Source organism: Chrysemys picta, chromosome 25 (genome assembly GCF_011386835.1).
Source record: "Chrysemys picta bellii isolate R12L10 chromosome 25, ASM1138683v2, whole genome shotgun sequence".
Classification (NCBI taxonomy): domain Eukaryota; kingdom Metazoa; phylum Chordata; order Testudines; family Emydidae; genus Chrysemys; species Chrysemys picta.
In genome coordinates, this window is record NC_088815.1 from 11,174,946 (window position 1) to 11,194,187 (window position 19,242).

The 19,242-nt window shown below is 56.1% G+C and overlaps 1 protein-coding gene across 1 annotated transcript in view; it reads right to left on the reverse strand.

The window, feature by feature from the left end:
• The window catches only part of POLRMT (RNA polymerase mitochondrial), a 31,328-nt gene continuing 12,086 nt past the window's right edge, over positions 1 to 19,242 (reverse strand). Inside the window, exons 9-21 of the mRNA XM_065578589.1 lie at positions 18,244 to 18,477; positions 15,066 to 15,854; positions 13,872 to 13,994; positions 10,400 to 10,522; positions 9,025 to 9,204; positions 8,073 to 8,159; positions 7,502 to 7,615; positions 6,184 to 6,236; positions 5,474 to 5,572; positions 5,125 to 5,197; positions 4,511 to 4,602; positions 3,836 to 3,909; positions 1 to 1,337 (exon numbers count right to left, since the gene is read on the reverse strand). Coding sequence (XP_065434661.1) covers positions 1,288 to 1,337; positions 3,836 to 3,909; positions 4,511 to 4,602; positions 5,125 to 5,197; positions 5,474 to 5,572; positions 6,184 to 6,236; positions 7,502 to 7,615; positions 8,073 to 8,159; positions 9,025 to 9,204; positions 10,400 to 10,522; positions 13,872 to 13,994; positions 15,066 to 15,854; positions 18,244 to 18,477 — 2,091 coding nt within the window. The 3' untranslated portion in view covers positions 1 to 1,287. The remainder of the gene's footprint in view (positions 1,338 to 3,835; positions 3,910 to 4,510; positions 4,603 to 5,124; positions 5,198 to 5,473; positions 5,573 to 6,183; positions 6,237 to 7,501; positions 7,616 to 8,072; positions 8,160 to 9,024; positions 9,205 to 10,399; positions 10,523 to 13,871; positions 13,995 to 15,065; positions 15,855 to 18,243; positions 18,478 to 19,242) is intronic.

Sequence of the window (19,242 nt, forward strand, 5' to 3'; positions counted from 1 at the left end):
GACGTTTCAAAGGGCTTTAATGTACAATACTCCACACACCGCTCCAGTTACACACCCGCCCCACCGGAGACTGTGCAGCCGAATCTTCAATATCCCAGAAAACCAGACACCGCTGGAAAGCGCCCGGTGACAGGACTCCGCGTAGCAGGGAGGGTGAATCAGGACGGGAGGTTCCTCTGGATTCCAGTAGTGACTGGCTGCCCCAGTGCAGAATAACCACTCCCCTGGGGAGGCGCACATCCCCCCCCCCCCCCCCCACACACACTCTGCTAGAGGACAGGAACGGAAACTGAGTGAGGGGCTGAGTGCCGCACCCCGGCCAACGCCAGCAAAGTCCTATGCAGCTGCAGAGGCCAGGGACAGGCAGGTTCTCGTTCCCCCGGCAAGTGGTTATTCAACAGCTCATTGGCCAAGAATCCTAAAGCACTCTGAGGTCTTTGGTTGTAGGATGCTGCTGTTCCGGGAGGAGCTCCCCCAGGCACGCTCGGCTAGCCGGCAACGGCACCATTAGAGCTGCTAGCACAGGAGTCCAGTGAAGAGAGTGTCTCACTGGGATCCTAGACCCACGGCCCCCTTCCCTGCACACACCGACAGCGCTCCGGCCTGGCGTGGGTGACCCAGACGGTGTTCAAAGCCAGGCCTGGAGGGCTCCATCTGCAGGATGCCCTCCTCCCCGGACGCATGGGGTAGTGAGTGGAGGAGGAAGAGAGGCCTGGTCGATTGGCCTAGAGCACCTGAGTTACCAGCAGCAAACAGGGGCCCCTTGCTGAGACCCAATTGTGTGAGGCTGAGGTCGCAGGGAACGCCAGTCCCCAATCAGCCCCTCTCCTTCCACCTCAGTTTGGGGCCAGAGGCTCCCGGTGAGCAAAGCAACCTTGTCTTTGGGTCAGCGTCAGCGATCCCCAGCAGCCGGTGATCTCCAGCTCAAGGCTCCTCGGCACAGAGGGAGGAGCGGGTGAGCTGGGCTGGCGAGAGCCACACGAAGGCAGCGCCACGCCCCTCCTGGCACAAGGGAAAGCAGAGATCCTGCCTCCTAGTGGAGCCACATGCTCCTGCTCTCCAGGCAGGGTCCGTTTCCAAAGCAGAGAGGCCGATGCACCCCTTGGGGGTATTTCCCTGGGCCAGCTGTCTGCTGTGCCCCCAGGACGAGGTCCTGGACACAGTCTCCCCTTGTTCTCTGCTGGGGGTGCTGTGAGCCAGGTCCCACCCTGGACTCGTCTGGCTGGCACCTCTGGTCCAATTAGCCAGCGTTCGATAGGCAGTCCAGGGCCTTGCCCGGGGTCCGTTTCAGCTGAAGAAATACGTAGATTCCTTCACCTTCTGCAGGTCAAAGTCGCCTGCAGGGGAAGAGGGAGCAGAGGGAAGGTCAGAGCGGGGGCTGCACAGGTTGGAGACTGGGGGCGTCTTAGCATTCTAGGGGAAAGGATTCAACTATGTGCTCTAGCTCAACCACAAGATACGGGCTGGATGCAGGAATCACTGGGTGTGTTATGCCGGCACTCAGATAAGATGATCCCACTGCCCCTTCCAGCCCTAAATTCTAGGCTACACCCCGACCCCCCAAACTCAGCACGAGCCCCCCACTCCAGGGAGGAGAGAGCAGCAAGAGACGTATTGCAGCCCCTTTGCTGCAATCAGCCCGACTCTCCCTGACCCCACCTGGGGCAGAGAGCATGCCGGGGGGCCCACTCTGCTCACAGGCCCGCTCCTGCTACCCAGCCCATTGCAGGCAGATGCTTTCCCTGGGGCAGAGGGTTAGCGGGGAGGAAGAGGAGCTAGGACGCCCACCCCAGGACATGTTATCCCCCCTCCTAGGCTGTGGTGGGTGCAACGCTGGAAGGCTTCAGTACCGGGGCAAGGATGCTTCTAGCTTTGCGTGGACCAGGCCTTGCAGAAGAACCAGCGAGGGACAGAGAGTGGGTCAGGACAAGGGCTGTTTGCTTGGTGACCTCCGATTATCTCTGCCAGCTAGTTAGGTTCTGCTCTCCAGCTGGCCTGGGCTCGCACGGCAAGTTGGATGCCAGGGTGGGAGCCAAAGGCAGATTGCTGTGCGGGGGGTTATGTCCTACCAGGGCGGAGAGGGGACTCGCACAGATGAAGGCATCTCAGCCTTCGAAACCTGGGGTCTGATTGCGGCTCTCAGGGCACCTGAGAACTGCAGCAGCGTGTCTGCCCCGCACGCAATAAAAACCAACCCTGCCTGATCGCCCGGGGCTCCCTCAGCAATGGCTGATGTTAGCAGAGTCATCCCAAAAGGAAGGCTTCACCCGCCCTTGAAATGCAGCCACCTCTGGGGCGGTGCGTGGCAGCTGTGTAACAGTGAGCGGCAATGCTACTTTCTCCCACCTTCTCCTGTGGAGAAAACGTAGACGGATGCATGCGACCCATCTGAGACGCCCGCCTGGAGATTAAGGGAACTAAACAAATTGTCTTACTCCCGCTGCATGCGTATCAGCCGCATCTCGGCAATCGCTATCCCATGCGTCTAACTTCTATCCCTGGTGCGATGTCTCGTTAGTGGGAACAGACCGGCAAATACGAATGTTTGGAGCAGAGCAACAAGACGTATTAGCGCACTGGGGAGACTGGCTTCCAGGGGGAGAAGAAACGAGCTAAATTCTGCCTAAGGTGGGCGCTGTGGAGGGGAAGTGGAGGAACATGCTCAATTGAGAACCACTGGCACTCCCTTAGGCTGGCACGGGGCAACGGGGTGGAACTGAGAGGGGAAAACGGTGTTTCAGGAAATGCTTCGAGATCTCCCAGGTTGCGGGATTAGCTCTCAAGGGACGGGGCAGGAGTCCCCTCCTGGATCGTTTACATCTAGACTGGACACAGTGCTGGAAAACGGACAATAGGAAAATCCTGCCGTAGCTCTAGGGGAACCCAAAAGGTTTACATGTGTCTAATATGTCATAGGGAACTCAGTTACCTAATCCCCTGGCCCCATCGCCGGAGCACCTCAGCACTCCCAGATATTTACCAGTCTCTGCCCCACCCCTGGGGACGCTGTGGGTACCGTTCCCATTTCAGAACGGCAACACAAGCCCAGAGATGAAGTGACTTGCCCATGGTCACACAGGGAGGCAGGGTGCAGTGCTGAACTGCAACGCGGCTAGATCGCCTGCGCTAACTGCCCCAGCAAGACACTGCCGAGCTCGGGGTTCTCCCAGCCAGCCGTGCGTCCACTCCAGCCTCAGGACGGGGACCGGGAGGAGATTCTGCTGGGGTGGGGGCTGGCAGTCAGACACAGGGAAGATAGTGATGCTCACCCAGCCTTCCTGGCAGCGCGAGACGGATCCCCGGGGATCAAGCGAGCTCCCCAGTAGGGTCTGGCAGGCTAAGGTGCGTCTACACTACCAGCGCTACAGAGGCACCGCTGCAGCCCTGCCGCTGTTCTACAGACACTTGCTACAGCGACAGAAAGGGTTACTCCGCCCCGAGAGGCAGTAGCTAGTTGACGGAAGAATCCTTCTATTGACCTAGCTGTGTCTACACCGGAGCTTAGCTACATCTCTCCAGCACCGTAGCTAGGTCAACCTACATCTTAGGCGTAGACCAAGCCTCTGTCTCTTTCAGCCCCCGAGCACAAGGCCATGCCCTGTCTCGTAGGTTCCTCCTGCCCACTGCGGGATGAACTCAAAGACACTGGTCATCAGAAACATGGCTACTGTCGGGGAAGAGCTGGGGGCCGGCTCATTCCAATCACTCATGTCAGAGGGCTCACGCCTGGGAGCCGCCCCTGGGAACCGGCTCCAGAGGCACGTGTGTGTCCAGTGCCTAGCATTCGTGGGTGGCCCAGAGGCACTACTGTAATAACCACAAGGGATAACAGTACCTGTCTCAGGGACCTTGGACAGCAGCTCCACCAGCCTCTTGTATTCAAGGAACTTCTTATCCCTCCACTCAGCCCTGGGTCAAAAAAAGCCACAACAAAAAGGGGTGTTAAACAGTAACGTGACCCCTTCCTGCTCCCAGCCTGACTCTCACACATCTCCTGTGCAGCTTGTGGGCACATGGCTCTGAGCCAAGGGGGCGGTGACAGGTCCCCGGTGTCAAAGGAACCACCAGATCAGCTTCGAGATAAGACTCTCCCTATGTGACCGCTTGGGCATCTAAGTATCTTCCTGCGGTCCATGTTATCTCAGTATCGCTCTCTGATGCCAGAGTATCGGAGTACCTGCCAACCTTCACAGAATTTCTGCACCCAGAGCTCTGAGGCAGGGCAGTGATCTCACCCTCCTTTGCAGATGGGGAGCCGAGGCCCAGAGAGACTTGCCCAAGGTCACACGGGGAGTCTGTGGCAGAGCAGGGGATTGAACCCAGGCTAGCCGTAGCCTAGCTCACTAACCACTGGGCCACCCTTGTCCTAGAGCGGCCCAGGGGCAGCCGGAAGAAGGATACTGCGGATAGGCTCCAAGCCGGAGGCGGTGGAACTTACACAGCGCAGTCAACAAAGGAAGTTCCCCCGAAGGAGCCCCAGAGAGGGCGGGCGGGCGAGCTGGGTACTTACAGAGAGGCTGTGCAATATTTCTGCAGCATGAACCGGGACAGATCCTGCAGGATGGGCTGGCTGTGCAACTCCACAAACTGCTCTCGACACACCTGGCAGTGCACGGAGGTCACAAGTGAGTGGAATACCATAGCCTGCACCCCTCTCACCCCAAGACAAATTCCATGTAGAGCTATTCTCACCGGGCTGAAGGTGGGGTGCGTCTGCAGAGCATGGAGCACAGCGAGGGGCTGTGGGTCGAGGGGTGTCAGCGGAGGGAAGCCCAGGGCTAACACCCCAGGAAGGGCCGTGCATTACAAGCAAGGGGCAATGGCAGAGCTACGTGCCTGGGGAGCCCAGGGCTGGGATAGCAGGGGGCTGCGGGTTGGGACACATGAACAGCAGGTGCCATCTTGGCACCCTGTATTTTGCAGGGTGCATCGCCTTGGTTACCGACAGCCAATCAGACTACAGGGTGGGGAGGGAAAGGAGACCCACGTAATTGGGGCGGGGGGAGGAGACGCTTTCCAGAGCCAGGTACAGGGGCCGGACAGCATCTGCCGAGCCCCCTCGAGGCGGATGCGTTGGGTCAGTGAAAGAGGCTCTGCTCACGCGGGGGTGGAGCTGGTCTCTACCTGGTTCATGACATCCACAGTCAGCGCGTGGGTCCAGTAGCAGTCGTGGACCGAGACGAACGTCAGGCCCCGTCTGAAAGGCAGCAGAACAGCCGGGTCAGGTGGTGCCCGCAGAGACCCCCAGGCCCTGCCTCAGGCAGCCAAACCCTCCTGCTGGCGCCGGCACAGGGGCCTGCCATCCCTTGTGGCACTGCCTAGTGCCCTGGGTACGGTGCCTCCCTGATCGCAGGCCCGTGGGGGGAGGGGCTGCCAGCTGTAGGAGCAGGGCTGGACCCCGGGCAGCTCAACCCTGCGGATTTGCCTCCCCCAATGCTAGAGTAGCCCCAAGGATGACCCGAGGCGACCCTACCTGTGGCAGTGCAGTGCCGTCAGCATCATGTGCGTGGAGTCCAGCGAGTGGATGAAGTTGGGCGGGAAGGCGTTTTTCTGCTTCACTATATCCGGTTTCCTGCAGCGGAGCACAGACCAGTCAGTCAGACAGCCCGGCTGCCCGCCACGGCCAGAGCCGGGGGAAGGGACGAGCAGGGAGACAGAGCGCCTAGGACCTGCTGCCAGGGTAATGCCAACCAGAGCTACACGATCGGAGGGAACTGGATCCAGTGGGCAGAGCACAGGTGGGGATGGAGCCTGGGCTGCATTCCCTGGGGTGACGGGAGCTCTAGGGGCTGCCCCCCCCACTGGTCCATGGACACAAGGGAGCAGGTGGCAGATGCTGCGCTCTCCAGGAATCCCACGCCGGGTGCTACGGCCCTGCACCTCCAGCACTGTCCACGGACGCTGCTGGATTCCCTCCGGCCCTTCCTCCCCTGCCAACCCCTACGCCCACTGGGCAGCATGAGGTAAGGAACGCAGGAGCGTGCGAATACCAGCAGCAGCCCTGACCAGTGCCTGTGTCTCCTGCTGCGGGCTCATCTGCCAATGGGAGGATTTGGTCTCCAAACCGCCTGGAGGCGAGGGCTCCCCCAGTTCCAGGCTGCACCGGGGCGGGCGGGGGAATCACTCAGGCTGAGGGGAAAGGAACGCAGAGTCTGCGCCGAGCTCTCGCAGTCTGGTACTTACTGGCTGGCGTCAAATCGCACGTTCAGACTCAGGGTTTGCATGGTGCTGTTCAGCTAGGGAGAGAGAGACAGAGACCGGACTCAGCTGCAGAGAGACACACTCACCCGTTCCCAGGGAGTCCCAGGCATGCCACTCTTGGAGAGCGGCTCACGCGAGCAATAGGCCCCCAGCATGCGCCGTGCAGAGCCTAGGACCAGGACTGGCCCGGCCTCCTCCCAGGGCAGGGAGCCCATGGCCAGATTAGAACAGCCTACTTCAGATCTTTGAAAGCAGACAGGAGCTTTCATCCTGCTGGCCAGCATGTCTCCCAGGAGGCGTCCAGCGGCTAGACTCACCGGCTCCCAGGCTCCCTGGCCTTCAAGGCCTTTATCTCACGGAAATGGAGCTGAACAAATCAGTGGCTTGTAGACAGGCAGGCCGCCCTGAACTGCCCCATAACTGCTGGGACGTGGCGTGCCAGTGGCTAGGAGACGGGGCAGGTTCTGCGTGCAGGTGGGCAAGCAGGAATCTGTTTCCCTGCTGGAAAATTGCCCCCGTCGGCACCACGTGGGGGTCTCATCATTGAGCCTTTGGGGAGCCCCGGTTACTCACCAGCTCCGCCTCTCTTAAATACCACCCTTCAGCCCCCCAAGGATGCTGGCTCCGCCGTGGGCCCCGCCCCAGAGCTGACTCATGCCCGCATGTCAGTGCTCATACAAGCCCCCTCTGGTCTCTTCCTGTCAGGGATAAACTCCTCCCACCTCCAAGAATCTCAGCTGCTGAATTAGTCAGGTGGAGTGGGAGGGAGAGGGCTGCTGAGAGGACTAGACTGGGGGGGAGAGAGGGAAGGAAGGGGATCAGCGAGGATGAGTGTGGAACTGGAGCGAGAGTGAGTCACGTGAACCCTGAGGAACCATTTCTCATTTCTCATCCTGTTTCCCTGCCTCGTGCTGGGCTCACCTCCCGGAGTCTGAAAGGTTCATTACCCCAGTGAGTCAGTGGGGAGGGGGGGAAGAGAGCGCGGCCTGACACCATACCCATCCCTCACAAACCCTCCCCGCCCAGACCCACCCACGGGAGACTTCACTGTACTACGGGCATGTATAACACACCTAGATTCGGCACCCCCGCCGGCTGGAGTCTTCACAGCACGGTGTACACTACCCACACATACACAGCAAGGTTCGACACATGCACCGGCTGGAGACTTCGCCGCGCTGCCCCTTAATGCCCTCGGTCCAGGACGGTGGTCGGCGGGGCGTTGAGCTAGATCCCCCATGTTCCATACTGAAGTCCCAGCTCACAAGCTGCCGGTACCCCTGCTCCCCTTGGCACTCACCACTGTGGACTTGGCCTGATGGTACGGCTGCACGATGGGGAGGCCCAGCGGGGTGACCCACTCCATCGTGTTCCCGGACTTGGCGATGAGCCGGGCACTCTCCGTCAGCCAGATCTGCAGGGACAGACTGCAGTGAGCAGCTTTCAAGAGCCCCGGAGGCTCCAGGGGTTCTAAGGACAGATTCACCCCATAACGTCCCCGCCCACCACAGGCAGTTCTGAGCCCACCTTGGATGGCACAACACCCTCCGGCCCCCTTCTCCAGGGGAGTCATTCCACCTGGGTGGGGGTCAGGAATGCTCCTGTGGGGCTAGGATCCCGCAGAGACCTGCTGCTTGAGATGCCAGATCCAGTGGCCCCGATTCACTTCCTGAGCAGGGCTGGCGTTAGAGATCGGGGTGCATTTCCCGGGATGATGGGAGGAGACAATCTCTAGGGGCTCCCCCCCTTGCTCCTCTCCTGTTCTCCAGCCTGCTTGTAGCGCTCCCAGGAGCTCTGCGGTGCTGCTCTCTCCAGCACACAGGGAAGCCAGAAGAGGAGGGGAGTGAGGGGAAAAGCAGCAGGGACCTTACCTGGATCTCTCGAGTCCCTGAGAACATCTCCTTGAGGCTGTTGAACACCTGCTGGACGAGGTAATGCGACGCCTCCCAGACGTACTCCTGTGAGGATCAGAGGCAGGGTGAGGGGCTCCCCTGGGGAGGAGTGGGAGTCCCTGTGATGAAGACACGCCTGCGTTCTTACCCGAAGGACCACAGCCGGGATGAGCCGTTGCTGACGTGTCTCCCTCCCCTCCAGAGTTACCACCTCACAGAACCTGCCTTCCCACCTGGGCTAGCTGAGACCCCAGATCTCGCTGCAAGTCAGGGGAACCGGGAATCCGAACCCGGATCTGGCTGCCGAGTGGGTGGAGAGGAAGCTGAGCTCTGGCACTTAACACGATTCTCCTCTCCCACGGGAGGAGGGCCAAGTCACCGGGCACCCTGCCGGCCTCTGCACTGCCTTACTGGCCACGTAAGTAACAGGGACTACGAGCCGCTGAGAGGTGCTGAGTGAAACCCTCTGCTCTGCAGGAGGTGCCATTAGCCCAGCCTCGGCACCAGCAGGCTGCATGGAGACAGATATCTGGGAGGTTCAGGGGGGCCAATACGACCCCCAGAGGGAGCAGAACGGCCTTGTATTGTACAAGACACCAGCTGAGGCCCATTACTGCCAGAGAGGCTGGGCAGCAGATGACAATGCTGGGAACCAAAGGGACAGGATACACCTGATTGAAGAATCCCGCATCCTGCGACAGGCGGAGAAAGGGGCCTGCAAACCACCTAGAACCTGGGTCCCATTCCACCCCACTCGCTGAACCCCCTGGCCTGGATCTAGCTTAGCAGGACCCAGAGGGCAGGGCAGCGCCGGGGGAGGAGGAAAAGGGAAATCTCTCCACAGGGGAACAGGCACTTCACAAAACTCAGCCAGGCACCAGTGGCAGCGGCCACAGGTGGGACAGCGGGGAAGCCGGGCTGGACGTCCTACCTGTGGGAAACCGTTGATCTCCTTGAGCCGCTTCTCGATCTGCAGCCTCCCTCCGTACCTGGTGACGCCATACACCACCGTCATCACCGTTTGCTTCACCACCTTGCGGCTGATGAAGCCGTCCAGGACCTGGGCGACCTTCATGCCCTCCTGGGCATCCCGCTTCCGGAATTCTTCTACCTAGGGCAGCGTGGAGAGGAACCAAGGGGGAGATGCCGTGATCCTGCCGCCGCTGAATCAGGACCCACCTGAGGTCCCCTCCAACCCTGATATTCTACGATAGGAATAGGGTCATCGAGGGAGCCCCAGGCCCCAGCTGGGCTGCACCCCCTCTACACAGACTGTGGAGAAACCAAGCCAAGACCACCGGTCTGCCCTAGGAATGCCCCTCCCGCACACCCACGACAGACACTGTGGCCCATGCTAGCCACCCTGGATAACAGAGGCCACTAGCCGAGGAACTAGGGAGTTTTTGGACCACAGAGACACCAGCTCAGGGCACTGGTATTGCGATACGGACCCTTTGCACCCCTGTGCTGGCACAGCACCCAATGGCTGTCAGGTGCACCGTGTGGCCGAGTGGATTGAGCACTGGACCAAGCCTTCGGAGACCAGAGTTCTGTTCCTGGCTCTGCCAGTGACCCTCTGGCTGAGCCGCTCTCTGTGCCTCGGTTTCCCCATCTGAAAATTGGGGATAACGCTACTTGACCTTGGTGATCCACAGATGACAAGCTCTAGATAAGAGCTAAGGATAGTTTCTGTGTGCGGAATGAATGCGGCAGGTCTCAGTCCAGTTCCCAACAGGCCGATTTCATATTGCAAAACATGCCAAGAAAACCCCAGTCTCTGAAGAGAGGCCGAGGACTGAATGTGCCATGGAGATCAGTTTCCCACGTCGCCCAAAAGAGAGAGAATTCTCCTCCTATGTGCTGGCCAGGTGCTAGCAACTCAGGCGGAGTATCTCCCTGCTGCTTGGAGACCCTGTCTCACCAACTCCCCATCTGCACCTGGAGGAAACCCAGAGAGAAGCAGCCTGGGGATGGTTCATGGCTTGGGGATTTCTCGGTCACGGCTCCTTCTCTGTCTACTGTGATCACACCCTCCCCTCTTCTAGCACAATCTCAGCTGGATTTTCATTGTGGCCACCGCAGTGCTTCCCTCTAGGGGAGAGAGGGACAGTCCGGCGCTAGATTCCAATCAGCGATGTCTACTGAGCCTGTTGCATGCATGCTGCTGTCTATCTCAGCCTCTCCTCTCCCCCCGGAGGGCAGGAATTGCACTGTTCTGCTTGGGGACACTGACCACCAGCTCCACGGTGGGTCCGAGCAGAGGGGTGAACCGTCGGGACCTGCCAGGGTTACCGGCTCTGTCTCACCTGCTGGGCCACTCCGCTGTACACGTCCTGGGGGCTGTCGCACGGCATCAGATTGACCGAGGTGGCGCCGATGACGTCACGCCCCAGCGCGGCGTAGTGCTGCAGCCCGTTGCAAGAGCCGTCCTGCGAGCAGGAAGAACAAAGGGTGGGACTGAGAGCCTGGCCATTTAAAGGGGCATTGCCTGGTTAAAAGCCAGGGCTGGGATTTTCAGTGAAGCCTAAGGGAGTTAGGCACCCAATTCCCACTGACTTTCTCATGCCCTCACCAATGTTGCTGGAAACTGCTCAGGAAAGAAGAATTTTTGATGCGGACTTTGCACCGTTTTTGCTTTTTTACTTTTCCCAGCAGGGACAAAGGACTCATCGGTTTCCCTTTCACCTCCCGTCTGCATCACTGTCTGAGTCTCTGGAACTAGCCCGATGCTGCAACAACGGGGTTGCAAACATGGCATGGGACGTTTACAAAATCAGCCCCTCTCTCTACCCCCCACAGTAAGTTTGCACTGGAATTTACAAAAAAAAAGAATGGCAACATTTTAATTATTGTTTGTATTATAGGAGCTCTATTGTCCTAGGCGCTGTACAAACATAGTACGAGGCAGCCCAGAAGAGCTTACAATTGAAGTAGATAAGACACAAAAAGGGTGGGAGGGGAGACCGACCCAGAGAAGGGCAGGGAATTGCCCAAGGTTCACGCAACACGGCCATGGTAGTGCCAGGAATAGAATCCAGGGTTCCTGACTCCCAGACCAATGCTCCAGCCACTGGGTCAGGCTGCCTCTCCTCCGTTGCTTGGAAAACCTTCCTGAAACCAAACAGGCAACTGAGCCAGAGTTTTGCTCCAGATCTTAGCTCTCCCAAAACTCTGGGGTGTTCAGCTCTGAGGGTTTGGTTGGGCCCCCACCCTGACCCTTACCAAACCTAACATCGACCTGTCCTAAGTGTGGCACTGCAGTCTAGGTGACCAGACAGGTATCAGGCCTCCTTTGCAGATGCTCGCCACTTAGCAATCTCCCACAACAGTTGGATCGACAGCTGTTGGGGGGACAACACAGACAAAAACATGCCTGGTGTGAACCAAGCAATGGGATTGGGGGGGAGGGGGGAGTTAAAATGCAACATGGCAGGGTGGATAAAACTCTGTGGTTTTGAAAACAAAATTTTTAAAACAGATTTTTTTTTTAATTTAAATCAGATTTTTCTTATTTTATTTAAACAACAACATTTTCTTTAAAAATGTAAACCTGTTTAAAATGAAATCTGATTTTAATACAAAATAGGTTAAGGCCTAAATTTATTATAATCTCTTCAAACATTTAAATAACAAAAAAAAGCTGAGTCCATGAGCCTCTATCAAAAACTTTGCGTTAAAGGCTGCTTTTCTGGATAAAGAAGGAATCAGGGCAGTAAGCATCTAACTTCTGAAGTTAAACTTTATAAATATGGTACGAAAGATCCACCTAAGTAACTTAGGAGACTGTCTCATTTTCAAGGGTAAGTAAGATTTTAAGCTCCTGTCACTTTCATTTAGGCTTATTTGAAAATTTTCCCAGGCTGACCTGAACTAATCAATTGAGTTCACTGACTGTGGTTAATCCCTCTGTTTAATAAACCATTTAGTTGAAAATCTGAAACATGTTGTGATAAGAGAAGTTTATCTGTCCAAAACATTTAAGGGTGTTAACGTTGATATGCTGTTGCGTGTTTCGTTACATTCCGATTACCATCCTAACCCAGCCTGACACCGATCACGAGGAAAAAGATAATTACCGAGTAACTAAGCAATGTATTATTCCCCACTTTCTAACATATTAAAAATGTTCAATTAATAAGAATCTGAAAATGTTAAGCCATATAATTGCTTAAATAAATGTGTATTTTTCTAGCAATCCCTCCCAGGTAGAAAATTGATGTACCAAAGCCAATGGAAAGGCTCTGCTTAGGTGTAAATCAACATGTTTTAATGGTTATCCCAATCAATGAGAATGCACTTTTTTAGAAAAAGAAAAGCGGATTCAAATTGATGACTTAAATGGAGCCTTTCTACCGGGTGGTTTCAATCAATCCACCCTGCAACACATACTTTGAACTGCAGAGGCCTTGATGCTCAGTACTCCCACCACTCCTGCTACAGTGTCTATATTCGGGGGGGGGCTGAAGCCACCAGGAGAAAGGACCACCCTGTCCCAACTGGGGCACCTGCAGCTCTGCAGACAGGTGAAACGGGATCCACAGGCCCATGGCAGCCGTGCCCCCACCTCAGAACTGCTTCTGTCAACGGGAGGTTGATGGACCAGCTGTTAAGTGACTCCCAGCACCTCCGCTTGAGCTTTGATTTTCCATTCCGCCCCCATCCCCATCGGCTTTCGCCGTCACACCGATGAGATCCGAGTCATTGGGGTTAGTTTCTGACACACGCTCGCCCAGCCTCTAAGGGGAGAAACACAGACGCCTCTTGCAGGGAAATGTTAATGACGGGGTATCCTCGGACGACACAGGCCTCTGTCAGGTGCACCCAGGCTGTGCTGTCGGAACGGAGCAGGGCTAAGGTTAATGAGAACTGATCCTTTCTACCACAGCTCCTCTCTGGAGGGTAAGGGCAGCCCCCGCTAGCGAGGAGGCAGCGTGAGTAGACTAAGCTCAGGGTTATTCTGCTTCCACTGCCCCGTCGGGGCCTGGCCTTGCTGTGAGCACGAAGCACTTGGACTCGCATCATTTAGCGCAGCAGGAACGATCTCTGCCCTCATCCAGAGTCAGGCTTTCATCCTTCCAGCCAGCAGAGCTGCTCTGCTCCAGCCCTCAGACCAGATGCGCAAGGACCTGGAACAGCTGACATAAGCCCTTCGTCTTCAGAGTAGGAGAGATTCCCCCCCCCCGCCACCCCTCCAGGGCATATACGGAGCAGTTGCAGTACCTGCCTTTCAGAGACTGCAGCCACGACCACTATTCGCAGCAAGCCTGCCTGATCCAAACCAACACAGGGTCAGGCTGGATTCAATTCCCAGCTCTGCTACAAACTCATGGGTGAGTCACTGCAGCGTTGTGACTCAGTTTCCCCATCTGCACAGCATATAGTTAGTGATGCTTCCCTACCCGCAGGAGTATGTAGTGAGACTGAATCTACAGATCCTTGGGAGAGGTTTAGATACTATGGGGATGGCGGCCGTATAAATACCCAGATAACAGGCCTGGCAGCTAATGAGGAAGAGACCAGGGATTTGTGCACGCTGATCCTTCCCGTCCATACCCTAGAACAGGAAGCACTTGAAAGTGGCCTGGTCCTTGCCATGGGAGCGAATTAGGGTCTGTTTGCTTACAGGTCGAACCCAAGCACCACTGCAGTTCCAACAGCCCCTGCGACCCAGAGCCTCCCACATCCCTCTGCCCTCTCCCCGCCGAGTTTCTGTTAGCTCCCCAAGCTCTCTGCCCCATGCAGGAGGAATCCAACACTCACAGCCACCAGGCCCCTTACCTGATGAATGGGGAAGTGCGAGATATAGGCTGTGGGGTCCGGCGATCTCAAAGCCTTGGCTATCTCCATGCAGCATGCCAAGGCCTGCCAGGGTTCATCGGTGTCCATCCACCACTTCCTGCCCTGGGGGGAGGGGAGGAAAGAGCATCTCAGCAATAGAGTAGAAGAGCGCTTGGGTATTGAACTGGGTCAGAACCAGGAGCCACGTCTCCCGCCACTTACCTGCGGCACAACCTCCGGCAAGTCGCCCCACCCATCGGTGGGCTAGTCCGCTCTAGAAAAGGTTTGCCAGTACAGCTGTATTGTACACCTCCTAGCAGAGAGACAGGTTCTACTGGCAAAAACAGGCTTGCTGATGGAGCGTATTCTGGCTCCCCAAATCATAGAATATCAGGGTTGGAAGGGAGGAATCCAACCTTGGGTTTAGCAGGCCAATGCTCAAACCACTGAGCTATCCCCCCCGAAATATGCAGTACCACCTTTTGCCGGTATAACCGCATTGACACGAAGGCTTTGGCCAGTATAAAAATGTTGCAGCTCACACCCCTAACTAACGCTATTATACCAGCAAAAGTTTCTAGTGTAGACCTGGCCTCAGCATCCCTCTTCAACCCTTCCTGTTGTGCGTATTTAGACTGGAAGAGCTTCAGGGCAGTGCCTGTCTCTCACTAGGCCTAGCACAGTCTCGACTGGGCCCCCAGGGTGCTACTGGAATATTAATAAAGCCACCCAGGGTGGGCAGGCGCTCACCGGCTTCCACTTTGGGCGCAGGGCAAGATCCTCTCTCACAGAATCACGGCGGCCACATTTAGAGGCGCTTTGCCGGCGTAGCGATGCCGGATACAATACCAGCAAAGCACTCCTAGCGCAAACCGGCAAACCTGTGCAACTGCCAACAGGGTTTATTCCAGCCCCACTGAGCGAAACAAGCCACCCCAGTAACAGCACAGATCTGCTGGCATAACTGCGTCTACACTGGGGCGTTTGCAGACACAGCTGGATCGGTCAGGAAATCACAGCTCTCTGCCCGCACAAGCTTGTCGTGTGGACCTGAGCTGAGAGCAGCTTCGAGAGGTCCTGGATTCCAGGGTACTGCTTTGTCACTTAGTTCCTGATGCCTCTCCCTGAGGGCTAGCAGTGCCAGGCTTGTTCTGGGCTCCCTCTAAAGCGAGAGAGACCATCCCCGCTACATACCGTCAGCGGGTTGTCAGCAGAGTCCAGGATCTCCTCCATTATCTCGTTGGCGTAGGCCAGCCGCTCCCGCAGAGAGTTCTTCTTCTTCAGCCCCGTCAGGTTAATGAGGTGGATCTTGAGCCAGTCGAGGCCACGCGCCCCCAGTGGCTTTCCCTCCGCGAACAGCAGAATGGCCCGGGTGATGTCGCTGCCCAAGTGGTTGAAGTAGGGCGGGCAGGGGTAAGTCCTGCCCCGGAAGTCCATGTTGTGGGGGAACCAGAACACCTTATCCCTCAGGTGGTTGGCTATGGAGAGCTTGTAGAGGGCGTCCGTCCGCAGGCTGTACATTTCCGCCGTCTTCTTCCTGCACTGTGTCAGCTCGCGTTTCAGGGACGACTTGCTCCAGGGAGTGCTGGGCCCCATGCGGAGGGCCACGGATGGCTTGGGGGCCTCCGAGAGGGGCGGCGGGACGTCCAGCTTCTCACTGCCCTTGGCGTTAAAGATGGTGATGATGATATCCAGCACGGGCTGGTTGATCTTCCAGGGGCAGTTGCCCAGCTGGTTCAAGGCGTCCAGGACCGAGTGCAGGTTGCTGCGGGGACACTCCTCCAGCAGGAGCTGGTGCTGGATGGCCCCCTCCACGCAGCGCATCAGCTTGGTGGGGAGGAGGATGTAGGCCCCGAAGTGCGGCGAGGTCCATGGCACCGGGGGGCACAGCATGGGCATGACAAAGGAGTCGAAAGTCAACGTGGTCTCGGCGGCGTTCGACAGGATCTGGGTGAGGATCGGATGGGGCTTTATAAACCCGATCTGGGGGGGAAGAATTAAAGAAGGGTGAAGCTCTGAAGGGAGAGGGGGGCAAGTTCATTAGCGACACAGGGGGCTACAACTCCCTTCAGACTGGGTTCCAAGAGAGTCCAGTCAGACAGCACAATGCAAAGCTCCTGTAACCCTGCACTGCGGCTTCACTTCGCTCACTGCCGGGGAAAGGGGCCTCTCGCCCCAGCCCTCCCCTTCGGAACCAGACAAACGGACAGACTCCAGTTCATCCATCATGCTCGGCTGCCCGAAACCTGCTGTCCATTTAACCCACAGCATGTGAGCAAGGATGACAGCGACGCGGGACTGGGGCTGCAGGAGCCGAAGCTGCCGAACACCCTGGAGCTGGCGAGGCTGTGAGGGGGGTCCCAGCTGGAGCAGGCCTGGATGTCTGAACAGTCAGGGGCAGTGTATGACCCTCTGTCCCTTCTGGGGAGGCTGTGGGGTGTGCCAGGAACTGAATAGGGGGAAGGGAAGGAAGCTATTTGGTCAGTGGAACGGGGCCTGCATGCAAGGCACACAACGGGCACACACACAAGTCAGGGCAGCTGGGAAGAGGAAGGAAAGGAACTAGAACTAACATGACATGTGCCTGACCGTAGCCCTTTGCTGGAATGAGGCATTCCAGACTGAGGTGTCACTGGAGGTGGTTTTGGAACAAATTGATAAATTAAAGAGTAATAAATCACCAGGACCAGATGGGATTCACCCGAGTTCTGAAGGAACTCAAATATGAAATTGCAGAACTACTAACTGCGGTATGGAACCTATCATTTAAATCAGCTTCTGTACCCAATGACTGGAGGAGAGTTAATGTGATGCCAATTGTTTGAAAAGGCTCCAGAGGCGATCCTGGCACTTACAGGCCGGTAAGCCTGCCTTCAGGGAAATTGGTTGAAACTATAGTAAAGAACAGATAAATAGATTACAAAAAACATGTTGACTCTTCCCCCAACAAATCATGTTAAAGGAAAATCATGCCTCACCAATCTATTAGAATTCGTTGAGGGGGTCAACAAATATGTGGTCAAGAGTGATTCAGTGGATATAGTGTATTTCAGAGACTTTCAGAAAGTAAGCAGTCATGGGATAAGAAGGAAGGTCCTCTCATGGATCAGTAACTGGTTAACAAGATGGGAAACAAAGGGTAGGAATAAATGGTCAGTTTTCAGAATGGAGAGAGGTAAATAGTGGGGTCCCCCAAAGGTCTGTACGGGGACTAGTAGTGTTCAACATATTCCTAAATGATCTGGAAAAAGGAATAAACAGTGAGGTGGCAAAATTACTCAAGATAATCAAATCCAAAGCAGATTGTGAAGAGTTACAGAGGGATCTCACAAAACTGGGTGACTGGGTAACACACAATGGCAGATGAAATTCAGTGTTGATAAATGCAAAGTAATGCATATTGGAAAACATAATCCCAACTACACGTACAAAATGATGGGGTCTAAATTAGCTGTTACCACTCAAGAAAGATCTAGGATTCATTGTGGATAGTTCTCTGAAAAAATCCGCTCAACGTGCAGTGGCAGTCAAAAACACTAACAGAACGTTAGGAACCATTAGGAAAGCGATCGAGAACAAGACAGAAAATATAAGGCCTCTATATAAATCCATGGTACACCAACATCTTGCATACCGTGTGCAGATTTCAAAAAAGATCTACTGGAATTGGAAAAGATACAGAGAAGGGCCAGAAAAATGATTAGGGGTATGGAACAGCTTCCGTATGAGAAGAGATTAAAAAGACGGGACTTTTCAGCTTGGAAAAGAGACGACTGAGGGGGGATATGATAGAGGTCTATAAAATCTTGAATGATGTGGAGAAAGTGAATAAGGAAATGTTATTTACTCCTTCACATAACACAAGAAGCAGGGGTCACACTCAATGAAATGAATAGGCAGCAGGTTTAAAACAAACAAAAGGGAGTATTTCTTCACACAACACACAGTCAACTTGTGGAACTCTTTGCCAGAGGATGTTGTGAAGGCCAAAACTATAACAGGGTATAAAAAAGAACTAGATAAATTCACGGGATTAGCAAGGATGGGCAGGGATGTAACACCATGCTCTGGGTGTCCCTAACCTCTGTTTGCCAGGAATGGACAACAGGGGATGGATCACTTGATGATTCCCTGTTCATTCCCTCTGAAGCACCTGGCATTGGCCACCTGGCATTGGATACTGGCCTAGATGGACCATTAGTCTGACCCAGTAGGGCCGTTCTTATGTTCAGTTGAATAGCGATGCCTTCCAAGAGGATGGGGGACCACACCTGGTGCTGGCAGAAGGCTGGACCTGATGATCTAGTGGGTTTGTTCTGATGGAGGGTCCAGATGCCTGGTTACAGACCCCTCCCTGCCCTGGGGCCCTTACCTGCCGGCTGTTGCGGAAGGAGTAGACATGATACAGGACGGGGATGAGTTTCGCCTCCAAGCTGGGGTTCAGGATGTTGCTCTGTACCTTGATCACTTGCACGAGGAGCTCCACCATGTGAACGCCCAGCTGCACCAGCAGGAGCTGAGGCCAGGTGCAGTCCTTGCTGAGCTGGGAGGACCCCGAGCTGGCCTCCAGCTTCTCCCAGTACTCCCGCGGCAGGTAACTATCCAGCTGAGGCGGCAGGAGGAAAATGGCCCAGGGTGAGCAGCAATTATTTCTCCTGAGAGATTAATTGGGGCCGACTGAGCTGTCTGGAATGTGGGTCAGATAACCCTCCGCGCTGCCTCCGGGGCTGGGGGCCTTCTGGAGAGGGGCAGCCGAGGACGCACAGCGCGGGCGGGAGCGATGCCGAGGAGCGCTCCTCCCCCGCCACGCCCGCAGGGCAGCCGCACGCTGGGTGTAAATGTTAACAGGAGCGACAGCTGAGGAGCAAAGCCACACTGGCAGGGTCAGTGCAGGCAGGAAAGGGGCTGGCTTCCTGCAAGCAGCCTCTGCCAACCCCCTCCAGCCTGAACTGCAACGACCCTCTCGCTTTTCCGGATCTGCCCCTTCCACACATACACACAACTCTGAGCGCCAACTTCACCCGCCGTGTTTATGCTGTACAAACCCAGGGTCGCCCCTGAGCCAGAGCCAGGTCTAGCTTGGGCAAGTGGTGCCCGGGCGACCCTTCCGGCTCTGCCACTGGAGTTCATTCCTGGAGCTACACCCGGGAGGGAAGAGACCCAGGCATGCCAGACAGGCTAGTGGTTTCGTTAGCTCTCGCGGCCTCTTCTCCGGAACCTGCAGTTCCCGAGATGCCCTCCCAGGAGACAAGCCCTGGACGTTTGCAGAGGCAGGGTCTCTGGGAGACGTCCTCCAACCTACCGAGCCCTAGGACAATGACTCCTCCACTCTCAGCTGTCAAGAGTCCTGCGTTGGGGAGCATTAGTCTGA